Here is a 16,836-nt window from a genome sequence, read left to right as displayed (position 1 = left end):
AGCTTCAAAACATCTTTTATTCACTTAAATCCTAATATAATTACAAAAAAACCCAGTCTGTTTTCAAAAGTCACTTCTAATTTTGGACACAGGGATACGAGAGACCTCAAAGAAGCCTAGAGTTTTCAGAAGGCACCATGACCTTATCTGATAGTTCAAATCTTAGTACTTCAGGATACGAAGAGACACAGACAGATAGACTAGCAAATTATTTGAGAAAGGTACAGACACTTGTTGAAGCTGAAGTTGCTATTTCCCTCAGAACTGACAACACAAGATGATGCCTAATGCAAAATACCGCCCATCCATATGAAAGACCAATCCCTGTAACAAGGGTTGTAAAAAGGCAATTGCACCCAGCTGAAAACTTTTATGAATCAATGCAGCTGGAAAGAACATGAAACACAAAAAGAACAATTTGAAACCAGTTTATCAGACTCCCCAAAAGCTATCACTCAGAAAGAACAGATGTCAGATTAAGGTTACCTCCTCTAGCAGAAAAAAAGCTGCTCCATCTTTTTTTTTTCTTTTTTTTTTTCCCATTTATGTCATTTTTTAAAAGGTAACACAATAAAAAAATATGGCAGCAGAATCAGAAAGGGCACAAGCACATGATGGTGTACTGAAGTTAGAAAAGCTTAAAAAAGAACTATTAAAAGCTATTCCTTGAATACATAATATTGTCAATGTTCACACACCTATGGAAACTAAGTTTTTAAGATGAGAAGAGACAGGGTCATGCTATCTAGGTAGACAGGAGCACTTACTAATAATTGGAACAACTATCAGAGAGGCAACAGATTCTCAGAACATTTTCTTTTTCTCATATCTGAGTAAGTTTTTAACACTGCTAACTTGTTGCTTAATGGTTGCCCACATTACTCAAATATTTTTTGCAGTTGCAGGAAACTGTTTTTTCATTGCCAACAAAGATAGCAAAATTGCATTTTCCCTGAGCACAAATAGTTATGTGTTACCACCTGAGGATTTAAAAGAAAAAAAAATCCCACACAGATACTCCAGGTAATTAATTCTGGGAAGACTGCAGCAGGCATTCTGCAGACCATTAGCATAGCATTCACAAACATCTCTCCTGACCTTACAAATATTATAAAAGCTTAAGGCCTATCAAGGGGCTGTGAAATAGCCAACACCTGAAGCGCAGCCTCTTTTCCATCTGGTTAATTTTCATTTAACTGTTACAACAAACCAGTTTGGAATTGCACCTGTAAAGGCTGTAGTTCACTATCCAAGCAGTTTTTCCACAGGCTTGTTTTAAGACAGGCTTTCAAGAGGGTAGCTTTTTATTTGTTTTTTAATTAGTCTTTACTATATTAAAATTCTATAATCTCACTTTCTTTGTAATTAGATGTTACAATTTATTCCTCATAACTGGATGCAAAGATAAGTCTTATTACCCTGCAGCTCTCCTATAATCAGAAAACACCAATTGCATAATGTTACTAGACTGGGTAGGAGATTGAATATATGGAAAGAAACCAGTTTTCCTGTTTATCAGAGGCATACACTTTATCCTGTGAGGTGTTTTTTCTGCTGTCAAATGCAGGTAGACAGAACATCAGCACAACCAGTAAGAGAAAAACACTGTCCTACAGTTTGTTTCCCTAATCTATCACAGGATGACTCCTCCTTTGAGTTAGTCCAAATTATAAACGCAACTATTATCTGCTATATACAGTAAATCTTGAAGAGCTGTAAATGGAATTCCCAGCCATACCCCTCTTTATGGAAAACACATTCCCCAACACTGGAAAGATTATCTTACTCACATTTGTCATAATAATGCTTTCTAGAAACATTTCCACCCAAAAAAATGACAAAGTAATAGACATGTGCAGTTACAAGCTAGATGAATGTCATCCTTGATTGAAATCAATAAAGGTAAAGAATGGTTCACAGCACAGCAGTGGGCCTCAATGCCCAAATAATCAATATTGTCAAGGTGTCGGTTTGTTTTTTTTGTTGTTGGTTTTTTTAAAGCAACCATATACCGAATTTCTACAGTGGCATAATGATAATAGCAGACATAGCTGACATCAGGAAATGAACAAGTGATCATTAGGTATACAAGGTACAGCAGAAGATTCAGTGGAAAAGACCCAACCCAAACTATTAATATGATTTTTTTAAAAATTAAAAAAAATAATATCAGTGAATACCAATATCACTTGAGAAGAAAAATAATCACGCTCCTTATTATCCAATTTAACATCTTTTTTCTACAACACATCTACTGAGTACCATCATCATTTAGTTTGATCTCCCATGTTATGCAAACAATAGAGTTACACTCAGTGATGCAGAATCATCATAGAAGGTTGGAAGGGACCTTGGAAGATCCTCTGGTGCAACCTTTTGTGGGAAAGGGAGTCTAGATAAGATCACCTAGCACCCTGTCCAGTAGCATCTTGAAAACCTCCAGCGCTGCGGACTCCACCATATCCCTGCGGAGGTTGTTCCAGTGAATGATTGCTCTCACTGTAAAAAATTTCTTTCTGACATTGCGATGAAACCTCTCCCAGTGCAACTTGTACCCATTGCCCCTTGCCTTCTCCATGTGGCTCCTTGTGAAAAAGACAGCCTCCATCCTCTTTGTAGCTGCCCTTTAATACTGTGAGGAGATCCCCCTGAGCCATCTCTTCTCCAGGGAGAAGAGACCTAACTGCTTTAGTCTTTCCTTCCTGATCAGGCAGGTTCTCCAGCCCTTCAGCCACCTTCATGGCACTCCTTTGGATCCTCTCCAGTCTGCCTGTGTCTTTCATGAACTGTGGGGACCAGAACTGGACACAGTACTCCAGGTGCAGCCTGACAAGGGCTGAGTAGAGTGGGATGACCCCATCTCTGTCTCTGCTAGCAATGCCCCTGCGGATGCAGCCCAGGATCCGATTTGCCTTTGGTGCTGCAGCAGTGCACTGCTGACTCCTGTTTGGCTTGTTGTCCGCCAGGACCCCCAGGCCCCTTTCAGCGAAGTTGCTCCCCAGCCATACGCAGATCCTAGCCTGCACTGGCCTCTTTGCTTATGTCATCCCAGGTGCAGGACCTTGCACCTGTCTTTGTTAAACCTCATACAGTTCTTGCTAGTGCACTGTTTCAGCTTGTCCAGGTCTCTCTGTAAAATGGCTCTCCCTTCCGATGTGTCCACCTCACCACCCAGTTTGGTGTCATCAGCAATCCCATCATCCAGATCATTTTTGAAGATGTTGAACAGCTTAGGGCACAGTATCAATCCCTGGGGGACTGTGATGGGTGCACTCAACCCCTTAACCAAAACTACTAGTAGTTTGGTACAGGCTCCAAAGGAGGCAAAGGCCTGAGCTGTGGTCAGGCCAAGAACTCCTCTAGTTTCAATCTGTTCTCTGAAAACTCACAAAGGAGCAGAGTGACACAGTGAGCATCGATGCATATGAGCTTGGAACACCGATCATGCAGTTAACGCATGAGTAGCGGGTGGCTTTTCCAAGACTCATTTATCAAGGAACAAAGAAAGTTTGCGGGTACAAGGAGTCTCATGCCTACCTTTCCATCGCATCTGATTTGACTATGAGCTAACCACTTTATCCCATAAATATGACAGCCTAAGTGAGCCTTCTTTGAGCTCTCCCTGCTAGGCAGCGTGGCTGCATGGCGGTCATCTCCCCTTGAGCTGGGATGCCTCGAGGCAGAGAGACCTTTTACCAATGGCAGATCTTTGGATAAGTCCAATCTGAGCTCTCCCAGAACTGCAGCTGGACTGCACACCTTGTGACTCTTCCCCTGAGCAGGGATGCCTCTCCAGGTTTGAGATTCCTTACCTGAGACTAAGAGATCCTGCCTTGCCCACAACAGAGATGCCTTACTCACGACAGATCCTCCGTAAGTGACTGATAGCATGCTGAATTGATATTAATGAAACATTACTAATCCATGTAGCTACTCAATATTAATTATTATAAACTTTAATAGATAATTTTAAACTATAGGTAATTCCATAGGCATAAACCGTTGTCCAAGTCTGAGACTAAGATTGGACCTAGCCACACCTAGGCTCCACCAGGAGTTTAGAAAGCAAGGGGGGTGGACTCTCAACCTCATGACTCAACGGGAGGGTCTTCCTTACCCTTTTGCATCTCCGGTCTCTGTGTGAATCACTCTAACTCGATTCTAACTCAATTTTCCTTTGTATGTTTCTGCCACGCAGTAATTAATAAGGTGAACCTTGCCATCAAACTTACTGAACCTTGGCAAACCCCTGTTAAACTTTGTTAAATTCCATTGAATTCATTGACCTCAATAAAACATATTGCTGCTTCTCTCTTTTGAGCGAGGTACATTCCACTCATTCGCGACAGGGACCCCACTTGTGACAGGCTGCCAGCCCGAGTAAAAAACTTTGATCACCACCTTCTGAGTGCAGCCTGTTAGCCAATTTCCTACCCATCTCGCAGACCACCCATCCAGTCTGTATCTTGCCAGTTTATTCAGGAGAAGGCTGTGGGAAACTGTGTCAAACACTTAGCTGAAGGTTGCTAGATGATATCTGCATTAAATCCCCAAATTCTGACTGAGCTACAACAAAAATACCTAATATACCTGATTTTTATTTCAAGGTTTTCCAGACAGTGGGAGATCTGGCATTTATAGAATATATTTTATATAGCGTGACAATGCACACGGAGGCATGCTTTACATGCACAAATATTTATTTGTGGGGTCAATAGCTGATGGCATATGTCAAAGTTCCTTTAGGGGAAAAACAAAGCAGAGAGAAAGAGACCAGCCAGCTAGGAAGAAAAGCAGCGGGGCCTCCAGAACACCTTCTCTGGTTCTCTCCAAGGCAGCAGGTGACAAAAACAATGATGCCTTCTCACCACACTCTTTCACTAGTTGCGTTTCATCAGGACTCAGCACTCTTAGTTGTTTTCTATTTGGGACGCTGTTAGAGCTGGCTGGCGCAAGCTTTGATCAGGGCACATGTTGCATGCTGACTAGCTGCCAAGCTTTGTGCTCGTGTATTATTAGGTAATACTTATCAGCTATTTAAATGACTTATATACTTTGCCATTCACTAAGTCTTATTTTTTCCCTCTAATATAAAGCGAAAGTTGCAACATCAGTGGTGTCAGGGAGGAAAACAGGTGATTCTCACAATGACAGTAATTGTTTCGGTAAGAAAAACAACATAACAATGTTGGAGTTTGCAGGCCACAAGAACAACAGTGCAAGAACAACAAGGCAAAAACACTGCCACAGCAGCTCACACGAAAAGCTAAAGAGCTGCCAGCGAAAGACAGACTACAGAATTAAAGAGAAGGCCCTTAGCACTGCAAGGATTACGGCAGTTAAGGTATTCTGCAATAAAATTGATTATTTTTATGATAGCTTATCAGTTAATTAATTTCTCATTTATGTTGGGTTAGAAAATTGACTCCACAGAAAGGATTCTCTGCAAATGAGAGAAAGTATTCTACCTCCCTCAAATTTGCTGTCCCAATCGGGGCTTAATAAGCTGAATGGGGTGGATTTAAACTGCTCGTCTTACCAAGATGTAACGAGCAAAAAAGGAGAAACGGTAAGAAACCTAACAGCTTTTTATGAATTCTTTCAACCACAGCAGTCTCTCTGTAACCAGTGACACCAAGCTTGAGACACTGATAAAGTGTCAGTCTTGTTCTGTGGTGGTACTGAACATTTTTCTCACAGTTCCAAACACTGATTTTTGCCACTGAATTCCTTTCTGATTTGGCCTAACCAAGGCTTCGCACTACACGATAAAAATTCAATTGATTAACAACACTAGTCAGGCTCTTAAGCTCACTTTGCAACAGGCCATTCCTGATTTGCTCACAGTTTCATTGAATGAGATACAATCAAGAAAAAAAAAAAAAATCCGTTGCAGATCTGTCCCAAGCAGCTATTTTTCCCTAGTACATGACCACAATAGAACAATAGGAATTTTTTTCTTCACAAGGGAGAATAACCATTGGAGTCTCTAATCTCAATCTAAGTCCTCGTGTTTTCAGCTGAACTCTGAATACCTTTTAAACCAGACTCACAGATATGAAAAATCCTCAGAAGTAAAGTCCTAGTGAGAAGGAAGGTAGCGATACAGAAAATAAACTGGAGTCTCCTGAATCTAAGTAACTTTCACACTTCAGTATAATCTCTCAAACAAGAAGAGAAAAATAACTGGACTTTCTGCACCGACCTGACGAAGGTTGATATAAACTGCATTCTGAAGAAACTCGGAGGCTTCCATGCTCCTTTTCTGTATTGCAAGGACTCTCACTGCCTTCACGCAGGCTTCCAGTTCAATCACTCCAGCATTCTTGTACTTGAAGAGGGAGAAAATTAAAATAATATTGAAGTATTGCACCTGTTAGATTTGATAAGTATTTCTGCTCAACACATGAATCAGCTGTCACATCTTCCAAACCCAGCAATTCCTTAATGCTAGTGACTATACTGTTGAATTATCAACATATGTCCAAGTGAAAATTAAGGTGTCATCTAAAATGTTATTATGCAAAACAACGGTTTTCAGCCTCTTCACTCACTTTTCTTATTTTGAGACACAGCACAGCATCAGTCTGAGAGTTCAGACGAGAAAAGCTGCGAATATTAGTATCATTTTGGATAACCTCATATATATGGTGGGTGTGGGTGGCGTGTCTGCAACAAAGAAATAAATTCTGCCTTCACAGTGTAATAGGTATGTAAGCAAAAAGGTCAGTTTTACAGTAATTCATCACCACCTAAAACTGTTCTATCACAATAAATGAAGAATTAATTTTGCTTTTTCTACATATTACAGAATACGCTATATAGCACAGGAAGCTGTAGCAACAGAACTTTAGTTTTACTGCATCAATTTTCTCTTCAGTTAAAACAGCATCACTGATGACAAGTGAATTACAGCCCGTTCCGAGTTTTGTGGTATCTATTTACAAAACATTTTCTGTAAATGACTGTTTCAGTTATTTAGCTTTCTGAAGAAAGGCAGGAGACGATGCAGATGTGCATTGATCTGTTTGAGCTCGGACAACAAGCACAGGCAATTTTCTAGACAAACAATCTGATCTAGTTATTTCCTCAAACAATACTGATATCGGATATTTGAGTCAGCCTACCTCCTGCTGAAGTTAAACTCTGTTCAGGTAGTTATCATGTTTGAAATCTAATGGGGGAAGTAAAGCTCAGAACAAAATGCAAGAATTACTCCACCAAAGCAGTTACATATTCCTCTCTTGTGCATTTATATCAGCAAAAACAAATCATTGGAGATTGAATCCATTTTAGAAGATGCTACAAAAGTTTATTAAGCTCAGTGATAACATAAAAAATATGTAGAAGGTGCTGCTCCCTCAGCATTAGTGCTAGGTGTTACTTTATCTGTAGGTCTTAAAGAGACAAAAGCTATGCTTGTCTTGGAACACTTATAGATCAGTCCCAAGACAAAGCTCTTCGTTATTTGCAAGTGAAGCTGCAGTGAAGCATAGCTATTACTTGCTGAGAGCATAATGTATACTATTTTATAATCAAAATATAAATATCCTGCCCTAAGTCCAACGAAGTCCAATTGTTTTATACTTCTAAAGAAATCATACTCTTTCTAGATGAGCAACTTACCCTTAAGGTAACATAAAAAGCTGAATGCATACTTGAGAATTATTGTTATATTGATGGATTCAAATTTATCTGAAACTATCCCCAAAAGTATCACCTTTCATTGCTCCTGATCAGAAATTAACTCATGCGCACAATTTGTCTTGTTTCATTTGGAGAGTCTCCCTTCAACACAGACGTGGAAATGCCACATCATATGTACACAGCTTAGTCTAAAGATACTTTCAATATCAAATGAGAGAGATACCTGAAATTAAAAACTGATTAAAGCATAAATAACTACACGGCAATACAATTAAACTTATCTTTAATATTGATGTGGATACTGAGCCACTAGTGTCACAGTATGAAATAATGAAGAGGAAAAAAATATTATGAATGCAAACATTAAGCTACCTGACTATCTTATGCTCTGAGCATTTGCACAAAAATCTAAAAAAATGTTCCAGTAGAACTGAAAACTGTTTAATTTTTCTAAATCCTCTTTTAAGAATGTTTGTCCTTCACATTTCCTCCATGACCCCCTACCTCTCCGCATGCTCTAAATACCACCCTCCCTGAACGATCCTGTAAAATCATATGCATCATCAGCAACCTCTTCATAAACTCCTGAATTCCCCAGAGATCGTTCCAGCAGGCACAGTAAATAAGCATTCAGCTTACACAATGCATAAAAGCATCACTGGAGTTGATGATGTATGTATTAAGGACCATAAATGTACGTAATAGTTAACAAACCTTCAAATATCCAACACTTCTGCTTAGAGTGCTTTAAAAATAGAAAACAATTAATCCAAAACCTCCAGGTAGTAGCAGGCACAGTAAATAGCTTACTCAGCACATTGCTGGTTTAGGAGTTGTCTTTGACCAAAGTTCTGAAATTCCCAGACTCTAAACCAAGCACTTAGTTCAGTAGTATAAGCTATTCCTATTTCTTCCATTATCATATGTTTTACAAACTTTATTGCACATGTTTTAGAAGATCCTCTGAAACCAAAACTGCAGCAGTTCATTATTCACAAGAATTTCAGTGAAGTTTCTTAAAAATAAGTAAGATTACCTTGCCGTAGTAAGAAATGGCTTCTTTATATTTATCTATGATGTCTTCAGGACTAAGGCAATTCTTGGCACGTCCTATCTCAGCACTGGTATCTGCATTTATACCATTTGAAGTCAGCGCACCTAGAACAGAACAGGGTAAGAAATGAGCAGAAGGACTTTGAGCAAATACTAAATATCTAAGAAGAAAACTAGGATATGCTCTAGGTTTGACCAAAGCATACACAAAGAATACTTGCCCTACCTAGAAAGAAATCACGCCCTACCTAGAAAACACTAGTTCTGTTTTACTATGCTATTTTAAAGAGTACAAATGAAAAATGGATTCAATCATAAACCAGCAAACAGGAAATAATCTTTCACTTCGTAAAAAACAAATATATTAATAATCTTGTACACTTATCTGAGTATTTAGGCTATGAATAAAATACAATACTGCTAAAATTAGATTATGGCCACATCTGAATATGCAATTTTAATCTTTGAATTATTCCTTGTTCTACTTAAAAAAAGTATTTCTAAAGCACACCTCAGGAAAAAAAAAGTGCAATTTTTTTTTATAAACCTATTATTAGAACAGGGACCTTCTCCTCCCATTATTTAAAACAAATACTTCTCTTCCCTATGTCTAATCACAGAAAACCAAGTGTTACATTGTAACAAAGGCCACCAAATCTGAGCCTTCCACATTAAAAAAAAAAATACCTGAGGCTCAGACAAAACATTTAAAAATTGCTTTTCTTATGTAAGAAAGAAGGTGAGAGACAGAAAGAATCTTTACATACATAAGGGATAAGAATCTGAAATAGAGGCCAAGGAAATCCAGGGTATTACAAAGAACTTGAAAATTTTATTTGTAGAATTTAATTTTATTGCAGAGTTAACATAATAAAATTGAAAACGTACATCAAAGGTTTGGCAAGGCTCTATACCTTCTTAAGCATTACTTAATCTGTTGGATTACATGCCTAAATTTATATGGTAATTTATTTCTCCAAGAGGTTTCTCTACTAAGATGGCAAAGAAATAGTTGTGTTTCAGAGCTGGCCCTAACTCTCAATAGGCAGTTAAAAACTACTGTGAAAGATACTTTCTACTCCCTCCATATAGTCAGAAATATGTTATTTTACATGCTCAAATGCTAAAGCAACTTTTTAATGTGTTTGTCAAAGAATCGTACCAAGCCCATCTGTAGATTAACACCTTAGGGTTTTTTATGGAAGTTAAGTGCAAAATCTTTGTTAGTGATGATTGAAAGAATACCATGACACTACAAGACTACATGTGACCATTCAGGTTTGTTGGTTAAAAAAAAAATTTAAAATCCTCACTACTCATGAGAAGAAAATATCTTGATTAGAATTTACAGGGACACAATCATGGAACTACATCATTTAATTTGTGCCAGTTACCCTTCGGTCTCTTTGCTTCCTCAAGATTTATAGCCAAAAACTGAAGCATCAGGAATCAGTACTAGTTTTGGCAAGTGGCAGTAACTATCTATACAAATGCAAAACAAATGCAAGTAATAAAAAAAGACAAGACTTTGGAAACATGCATGAAAATAATGTACCTGGATCAATGAGAACTTCTTGGGCCCCTAAAAGGAGGAACAAAAATGATTTTTTTCTTCAGCCTCAAATATAGCCAACAAAATAAGCTCTTACAATGTTTTATAACTTACAGCAGGCTTGAACGAAATTGTAAGATTTATTAGGATCATCATTGCCATTTTGAAGGACTACCAATTATAATTCAAGTAGTCACCGTATGTTAAATCTCATTTTGTTAAAAAACAAATGTAAAAATCCCATAAACTTGCAATGAGTTCTGACACATCAAGAAGAACTGAAGAGTTTTCAGTGTATAATTTAAATATCCATATCCTTTTTCTTTTTCTTTATTCTTGTTTTAGTTCGAAAATTTCCGTCACAATCCACTTACTATATCAGGTCCTACAGTGCTTAAATCTCCTTGTGGGAGTTCATTTAATCTACACAAAATTCTAGAACAACATTTTCAAGTAATTTTACCCCTTTAAATTGTCATTAGTTTCACTCCAGCAAATTTTCTGAATAATTGAGTCATGCCAACCCAACAAGCCAGACTATTCACATAAAATAGTTACCAAGAGTATTGCAAAGTTGGATTATCAAATACATAACACCTTGTTGCCCTAAACCTTGATTAAACATGGCAATAAAATTGTTAAGATCAAGGGTTAAGCAGCCAAAAACAATTGCTTTATGAGCAAGACAGAACCTCCCTTCAGTTGATTTGCTCAGACTCCAGACTAGTGAAGTAAAGATTTAGACCGAGATCAGAAAGATACTCCAGCACTTCACTCAGGTGTCCTGATTCTGCTTGGGGAAAGAGGAGGGTCAGGCAACAAAATTAAGAGCTTAGCACTTCAAAGAAATAAAACACAATAGAGAAACCCAAAACAGCTAGTAAGCTAAACATAAAGCAATCTGAACTCAACTTATTCAACATACAAATCATGTAGCCAACAGACCATGGCCAGGTTCCTGGCCAACAGGAACGAAGTAACTCAAAATCTTTTACACTGAAGGCTGCAGAGACAAATCCAGCCATTCAAGGGGATGCAGCCTAAAACTCTCCCCCTACAAACAAAAGGTTTTAGGAACGTGAGAAGTCACACTTATTTAAAACATCAAAGTTCCCTTTTCACAATCAGCAAGATGCTGCAGTCCAAGGGCTCATGGCAATGACCAAGAAACCTATCTTCGGAGCAGGCAAGATTCCATGCCTTCTTCCATCAGACAAGTACTTTAAACACTATGTTATCGACTAATTCTCTTCTGAATGAACTATTCCTATCAAAACAGTTTCAAAAGAAGTTGAAGGGTACACCAACAAAAACCCAGACAATATTCTGATGGTAACAGATAGGTATGAAATATATTGCAATTCTGCTCAGTAAGAAAAAAAAACACACCAAAAAAGAAAACCCTTTAACACTGCCCTCTTAAGCTTGTGCTCTCTATTATACAAAGAGAGACGATATTAATGGTTCTCTTTCCAAAGATGTTTCTATAGAAAGCAGACACCACAACATTTTTTGAGCAGCCAGGTCCTGTGCTATAGCCTAAAAATGCCAAATGGTGGAAATCATAGAAGATTCAAGAGAAAGATGTTTCTCTTGACCAGGTCTGGGCACAAAGGCAGTACCAAGAAACCCCATCCTGTCAGGGCTGAAGTACAGGCACAAGAAGAGGTGCAATTCCAGGCACATCAGGAAGCAATAAAGGTAACTCTTACATCTATATGCCTCAAAAGTAGGCACGAATTGAGTGTCAGTTCCAAGTACGGCATTTCTTGATTTGCGCAGAATTTGGAAACTCCTTTTGTTTCTGGCCTTATCCTACAGAAAAATACACTGGAATTTGTTCCCCAGATTAAATACTGTCCTCACAAAATTAATTATAACAAAGTAGATTATAAACAAAGATGCAGTTTGAAAAGATTTTAAATGAAAGGCACTGCAGAGTCAAAAAAAGGCATTGAAAAGAAACTTTCAGAAAACGGTGTAGGAAAAAGCCATCACAATAATTGCTGTTTGGCTAGACAGAGTTCAGCGGTTCAGATCTCAAAACATTAAGAGATCATAAACAGAGTTAGGGAACAATATCTAATAGACCATGAAGTAACATTTTCATCTGGAAGAGATGACAAAAAACCTGTAATCAGTTTTTCTTCACACAAAACTCCTTTGAAAAATCTTGTCATAGAAACTAAAACATTTTTAAAATACGACCACACTAACAAGTTTGCAAACAGGACTTTGAATTAGAAGGCAACTTATATAGAGAAGCAGCAATAATATACCCAAAATACATTTTATTGAATTATTCTGATAGCTGTGGCTTATTTGTTACCTTCTTTAGTAACAAGGAGTACCTGTTACAAACAGGTTGCAACGCCTACTGTTACATATTTGTTGAAAAGTGGGCAAAGGTTAATAACTGTGTGAAATTATACCATAACAACCAACATAAAATGCACACCCACAGGTCATGGGACCAAACGCACAGATTTTAATGACTAGATATTATACAAAAAATTAGTATTCTCTCATGAAATAAAGCCACAATTATCTAGTGTCAACATACACAGTTTGTAATAAAGATAATACAAAGCAAGTGTTTACTAGATTGTGATTTATAGATGAATAAAGATGGATGGTTGGGTTTTTTTAGATGAAGGAATTCATTTTGATCCCATTGCACACAAGAGTACTTAAAGCCAGTCTGTGTTTGTTTCAGTATTGTGTAAGAACCTATGTATATACATAGAAACAGCTGTGCTGGGTTAGACAAAGGCCTGTCTAGCTTATAATAATTGATACATTTTTCTTTCACTACCCCAGCCAGCCTCTCCTGGAAGCCGTAGAAACTTTCAGGAGCCTTAACATCATGTAGCTACTGTTAGGTTATGTGATTAAAGGCTCATCTCCACAAACACAAAGGAGCACAGAGGAACAGTGACAGTCAGCTGAACCCCAATAACCTACTCAGAGCCAACAGAGCTGTCTGGGGGTGAAACCCATCAAGATGAGTTAACATGAGCAGCTCTCCAGATCACCTTACAGACAGGCTGGGGGGGGTTAATGCCTACAGGGATATGGGACTTGTTACAGGATGCAGGGAAATAACATCTTGGGATCGTACAAGATTTCTTATGGAATGTGTAGGGCATGAACCAAAGGCAGGGAAAAGGAGGGATCAAGGCAGTTTAGGGAGGAACAAGCATGGAAAGATACAGGAATAAGGGGAGTGCATGTGTGTGTGTGTACATCTAAGTACTGACTACTGGAATAAGGCTCTGGGTCTCCGAGGCTTGTAGGTCCAGGTGCCAGTAAGTGGTGAAACCTGGCAATCCAGCAGCCAGCTACTCGATAGACTGAGTGACTAAAACCAGCTCCTGGATGGATCCCTACTACTAACAGGCTTTCATCCTCATCAGCTAGAGAGGGGAGCAGGATGAGGCTGTTAGTGCTGTCTGTTGTTTATGAGGGCTGTTTTCTGTCTGTGTTGGTCCGTGTGGCCAGCTGGGTGTATATACATTTGTGTGTGTATGCCTACTGGGAATGCATGCTCAGCCTCACAACTGGCTGGACCTGGGGACACGGAGTTGTGGCAGCCTCACCTCTATCACGCTACCAGATCCAGTAACTCCTAACAAGGAGTTCCACATCATACCTGTAAAATTGGATAAAGAATAATTCCTTTCATTTGCTTTTCCATCTGCTAGCTGTATTTGATGTCCTCTAGTTCTTCTATCAGAAGAAGCACTGAACCTCTGATCCCTATCCACGCTCTTCCACAATGTTCACCATATTGTAGAGCTCTCTCATATTTCTCCTCAGCCATCTCTTTTACAGAACTTTAGAGTTCTAGGCTATTCAGTTATTCTTTGTACAGAAACCATACCAAGATCATCTTTGTTGCCAATCTGCAACCTCCTTCCAGTAGAAAAATGGGAGACAGGGAACATGAACACCCTTTTGAGCTGGGAAACTGAAATGGCATGCAACATTCCAGATGTAGATGAACCGTAGACTTAATGATATTTTCTATTTTTTTCTTTCAGTTGCTCTCCTAATAATTCCTAAAATAGTTTAAGCAGGCCATTTCTCAATGAATATCTATCATACCAATGTTAATACAATCATTGTATTAGTTATGCAATCTGACAGTTTAGAAAAAGTACACTAAATCTTAAAAATTATGTTGGTTTATTGGTATTTAGTTAAACAAATCTATTTATTAAATGTTGACTTTAGAATAGCAGAACACCTCTGAATAAATGTACCTCACTTATTCTTAATATGTGCAGCTCTATCACATCATATGTACTTTATGAAAACTGTTTGCATCTCCTCCAGCAAAATTCAAACTAACAGACACTATTAACAATCAGATGAAGAGATCAAAAGCTTTGCAACTCTATGCAAAGCACACATGTCAACATTAATACCAAAGCAGTAGAACAGTCATTCATGTAAAAATCTTAAAAAGAAATACAGCTCTCCCCTCCCTCCCACCCACCCCTCCAGTTTATCCTGTCATTGATATAATTTTACAGAGTTAGGAAGTAGGGAGGAAGTTTTCAGATGTTCACTGGGGGCAAACAGAATAAAAATGAAATCCTGTCCTTACCTGGTCTGTGTCTGTTGCCTGCCTCAGCAGAAAAAGAACCTCCTTGTGCCCTGCGAGATCCAACTTTACCTCCAGTACCACCAGGATAATGATAGATGACTGATGCTGAGCATAACCCCTCAAGAGCAGCTGTAGAGTAAAGAAAAAAGTCAACAGATTAGTAGAGATACTTGCAAGAAGTGAAGTATCAGGTAGTAAAGTCTATTTACACAAAGTATGCCGCAAATTGGAGGCCTAGTGACAAAAGGTCATGGAAGAGCCTGAGATACTCAATGTCCTTTTAATCTGTTTCCACTGGTAAGGTTTACCCTCAGACCTCCCAGGTCCCCAAGACTATTAGCAGAGTCTGTAGGAGTACACAGTAGCCGCAGTACAGGAAGACAGACATACAAAGCACTTCATCCAATTGGATGCAAATCCACAAAACCAGGTAAGACACATCCATGGATGCCAAGAGAGCTGGCCAATGTGAGACCACTCTCTTATCACCTCCAACAGGTCATGCCAACTGGGGGAGGTTTCTAATGACTGGACAAAAGGAAACATCACACCCTTCTTCAAGAAGTATGTACCAGGGGTCTACAGGCAGATCAACGTCAGCTCCCTGGACAGGCTATAAAGAAATCCTTCTGGAAGCCATTTCCAAGCACATGAAGGACAAGAAGGTGACTGGGTACAGCACACATTGATTTACAGAGGATAAATCAGTCCTTAGCAACCTCATTGCCTTCTATGAGATGATTAGCTCAGTGGACAAAGGAACAGCAGTGGATGTGGTATATTTTGACTTTCACAAGACCTTTGGACATGGTCTCCCATAACATGCTTATAGCCAAATTGATGACATAATATTTGGATAGCTGGCCTATAAAGTAGGTGGAAAATATGCTGGACAGCCAGGCTCAAACGATTGTGATCCTTGCGGGGCCAGGAGTAACAGTGGCAGATTTAAACACTGTGTAAATGCCACCAACAGTCACTTGCAGAGACAATCAGCTCAGGTGCAGGCACATTCTGCAGCGGAGCGTGGGATCGCAGCGTACAGGGGGTGTTTCCTGAGCTAGGGAAACCCCAGAGGAGTGCAGAGACCTGCCAGGAGCCGGCAGCTCTCACGAGAGGGGCTGAAGAGGCATAAGTGGGGCCAGGAGTAACGACGGCCACCCCCCACCCCCACAAAAGGCAGCCCTACGGACCGCTGTGAACAGGACAGGCAAACAGGGCGTGGCACATCAGCCAGGGCATGGCACAGCAGTTTGCACGGACCGGTGCACAGGGAGGGTGCCTCTTCAAAGGAGGGACATTCCACTGGCCGAGCGGGAGACTTGAAGTACACATAACCCAGCAACCGGGCACTGTTCTGTGACCATCTGCACAAATCAAGGGCACTCATCCTACCTGACCCTCAGGGCAGAATGGGGGGCACTCGTCTGAGAGCAAAGGCTGCAGCTCTGACTAGGGGGTTTGCAGCATCTACCCCAGCAGTGGCTGATGCCTCCACCCAGACAGAGCTGCTGAAGGGAGAGGCTGCAGTGCAGACCTCAGACTGCAGGAAGTGCCTAGACCTTTCTCCTGGGGCAGGGACAGGCAGCAGACCTGTCTGCAAAAAGGTGTGCCCAAGTGGAGGACCTCCTGCAGCAGGTGGCTGAGCTGCAGGAAGCGGTGAGAAGGATGCATAACATCAGGGAGGTTGAGAAAGAGTTAAATAGCTGGTTCCAAGCGCAGTCTGCAGTGGACCCACAGCCCATGGCCAAACAGCCAAAAACTCCCACACCAGCACACACAGAAGGGAGAGGGGCCAATAATGCAGAAGAATGGATGGCTGGAATGGCAAGGACTTCCCTCGAAGCCCAAGGTGCCCTTGCAGAACTGCTTCACCGCTCTGTAGACTGAAAAGGAGAGACCCGTCACACCAGAAGAGACACTGGAGCTGAGTAAGGCAGCCCGATCTGCTCCCCGTGTGGGGAGTGCAACT

General features: G+C 39.9%; 1 protein-coding gene across 5 annotated transcripts in view; it reads right to left on the bottom strand.

Annotated features, from left to right (window-relative positions):
• TRAPPC9 (trafficking protein particle complex subunit 9) overlaps nt 1-16,836 on the bottom strand; it is a 544,235-nt gene that overhangs the window by 507,818 nt on the left and 19,581 nt on the right. For 4 of the 5 annotated variants that reach the window (XM_072851835.1, XM_072851837.1, XM_072851838.1 and 1 more), the window contains exons 4-7: nt 14,865-14,993; nt 10,256-10,282; nt 8,684-8,805; nt 6,206-6,331 (exon numbers count right to left, since the gene is read on the bottom strand). In XM_072851835.1, coding sequence (XP_072707936.1) covers nt 6,206-6,331; nt 8,684-8,805; nt 10,256-10,282; nt 14,865-14,993 — 404 coding nt within the window. The remainder of the gene's footprint in view (nt 1-6,205; nt 6,332-8,683; nt 8,806-10,255; nt 10,283-14,864; nt 14,994-16,836) is intronic. The other variant, XM_072851836.1, reaches the window with a different exon arrangement.

This window comes from Ciconia boyciana, chromosome 2 (assembly GCF_034638445.1).
Source record: "Ciconia boyciana chromosome 2, ASM3463844v1, whole genome shotgun sequence".
Lineage (NCBI taxonomy): Eukaryota > Metazoa > Chordata > Aves > Ciconiiformes > Ciconiidae > Ciconia > Ciconia boyciana.
The sequence above is the reverse complement of the archived record's forward strand: the minus strand, read 5'-3'. Positions and strand labels throughout refer to the sequence as shown.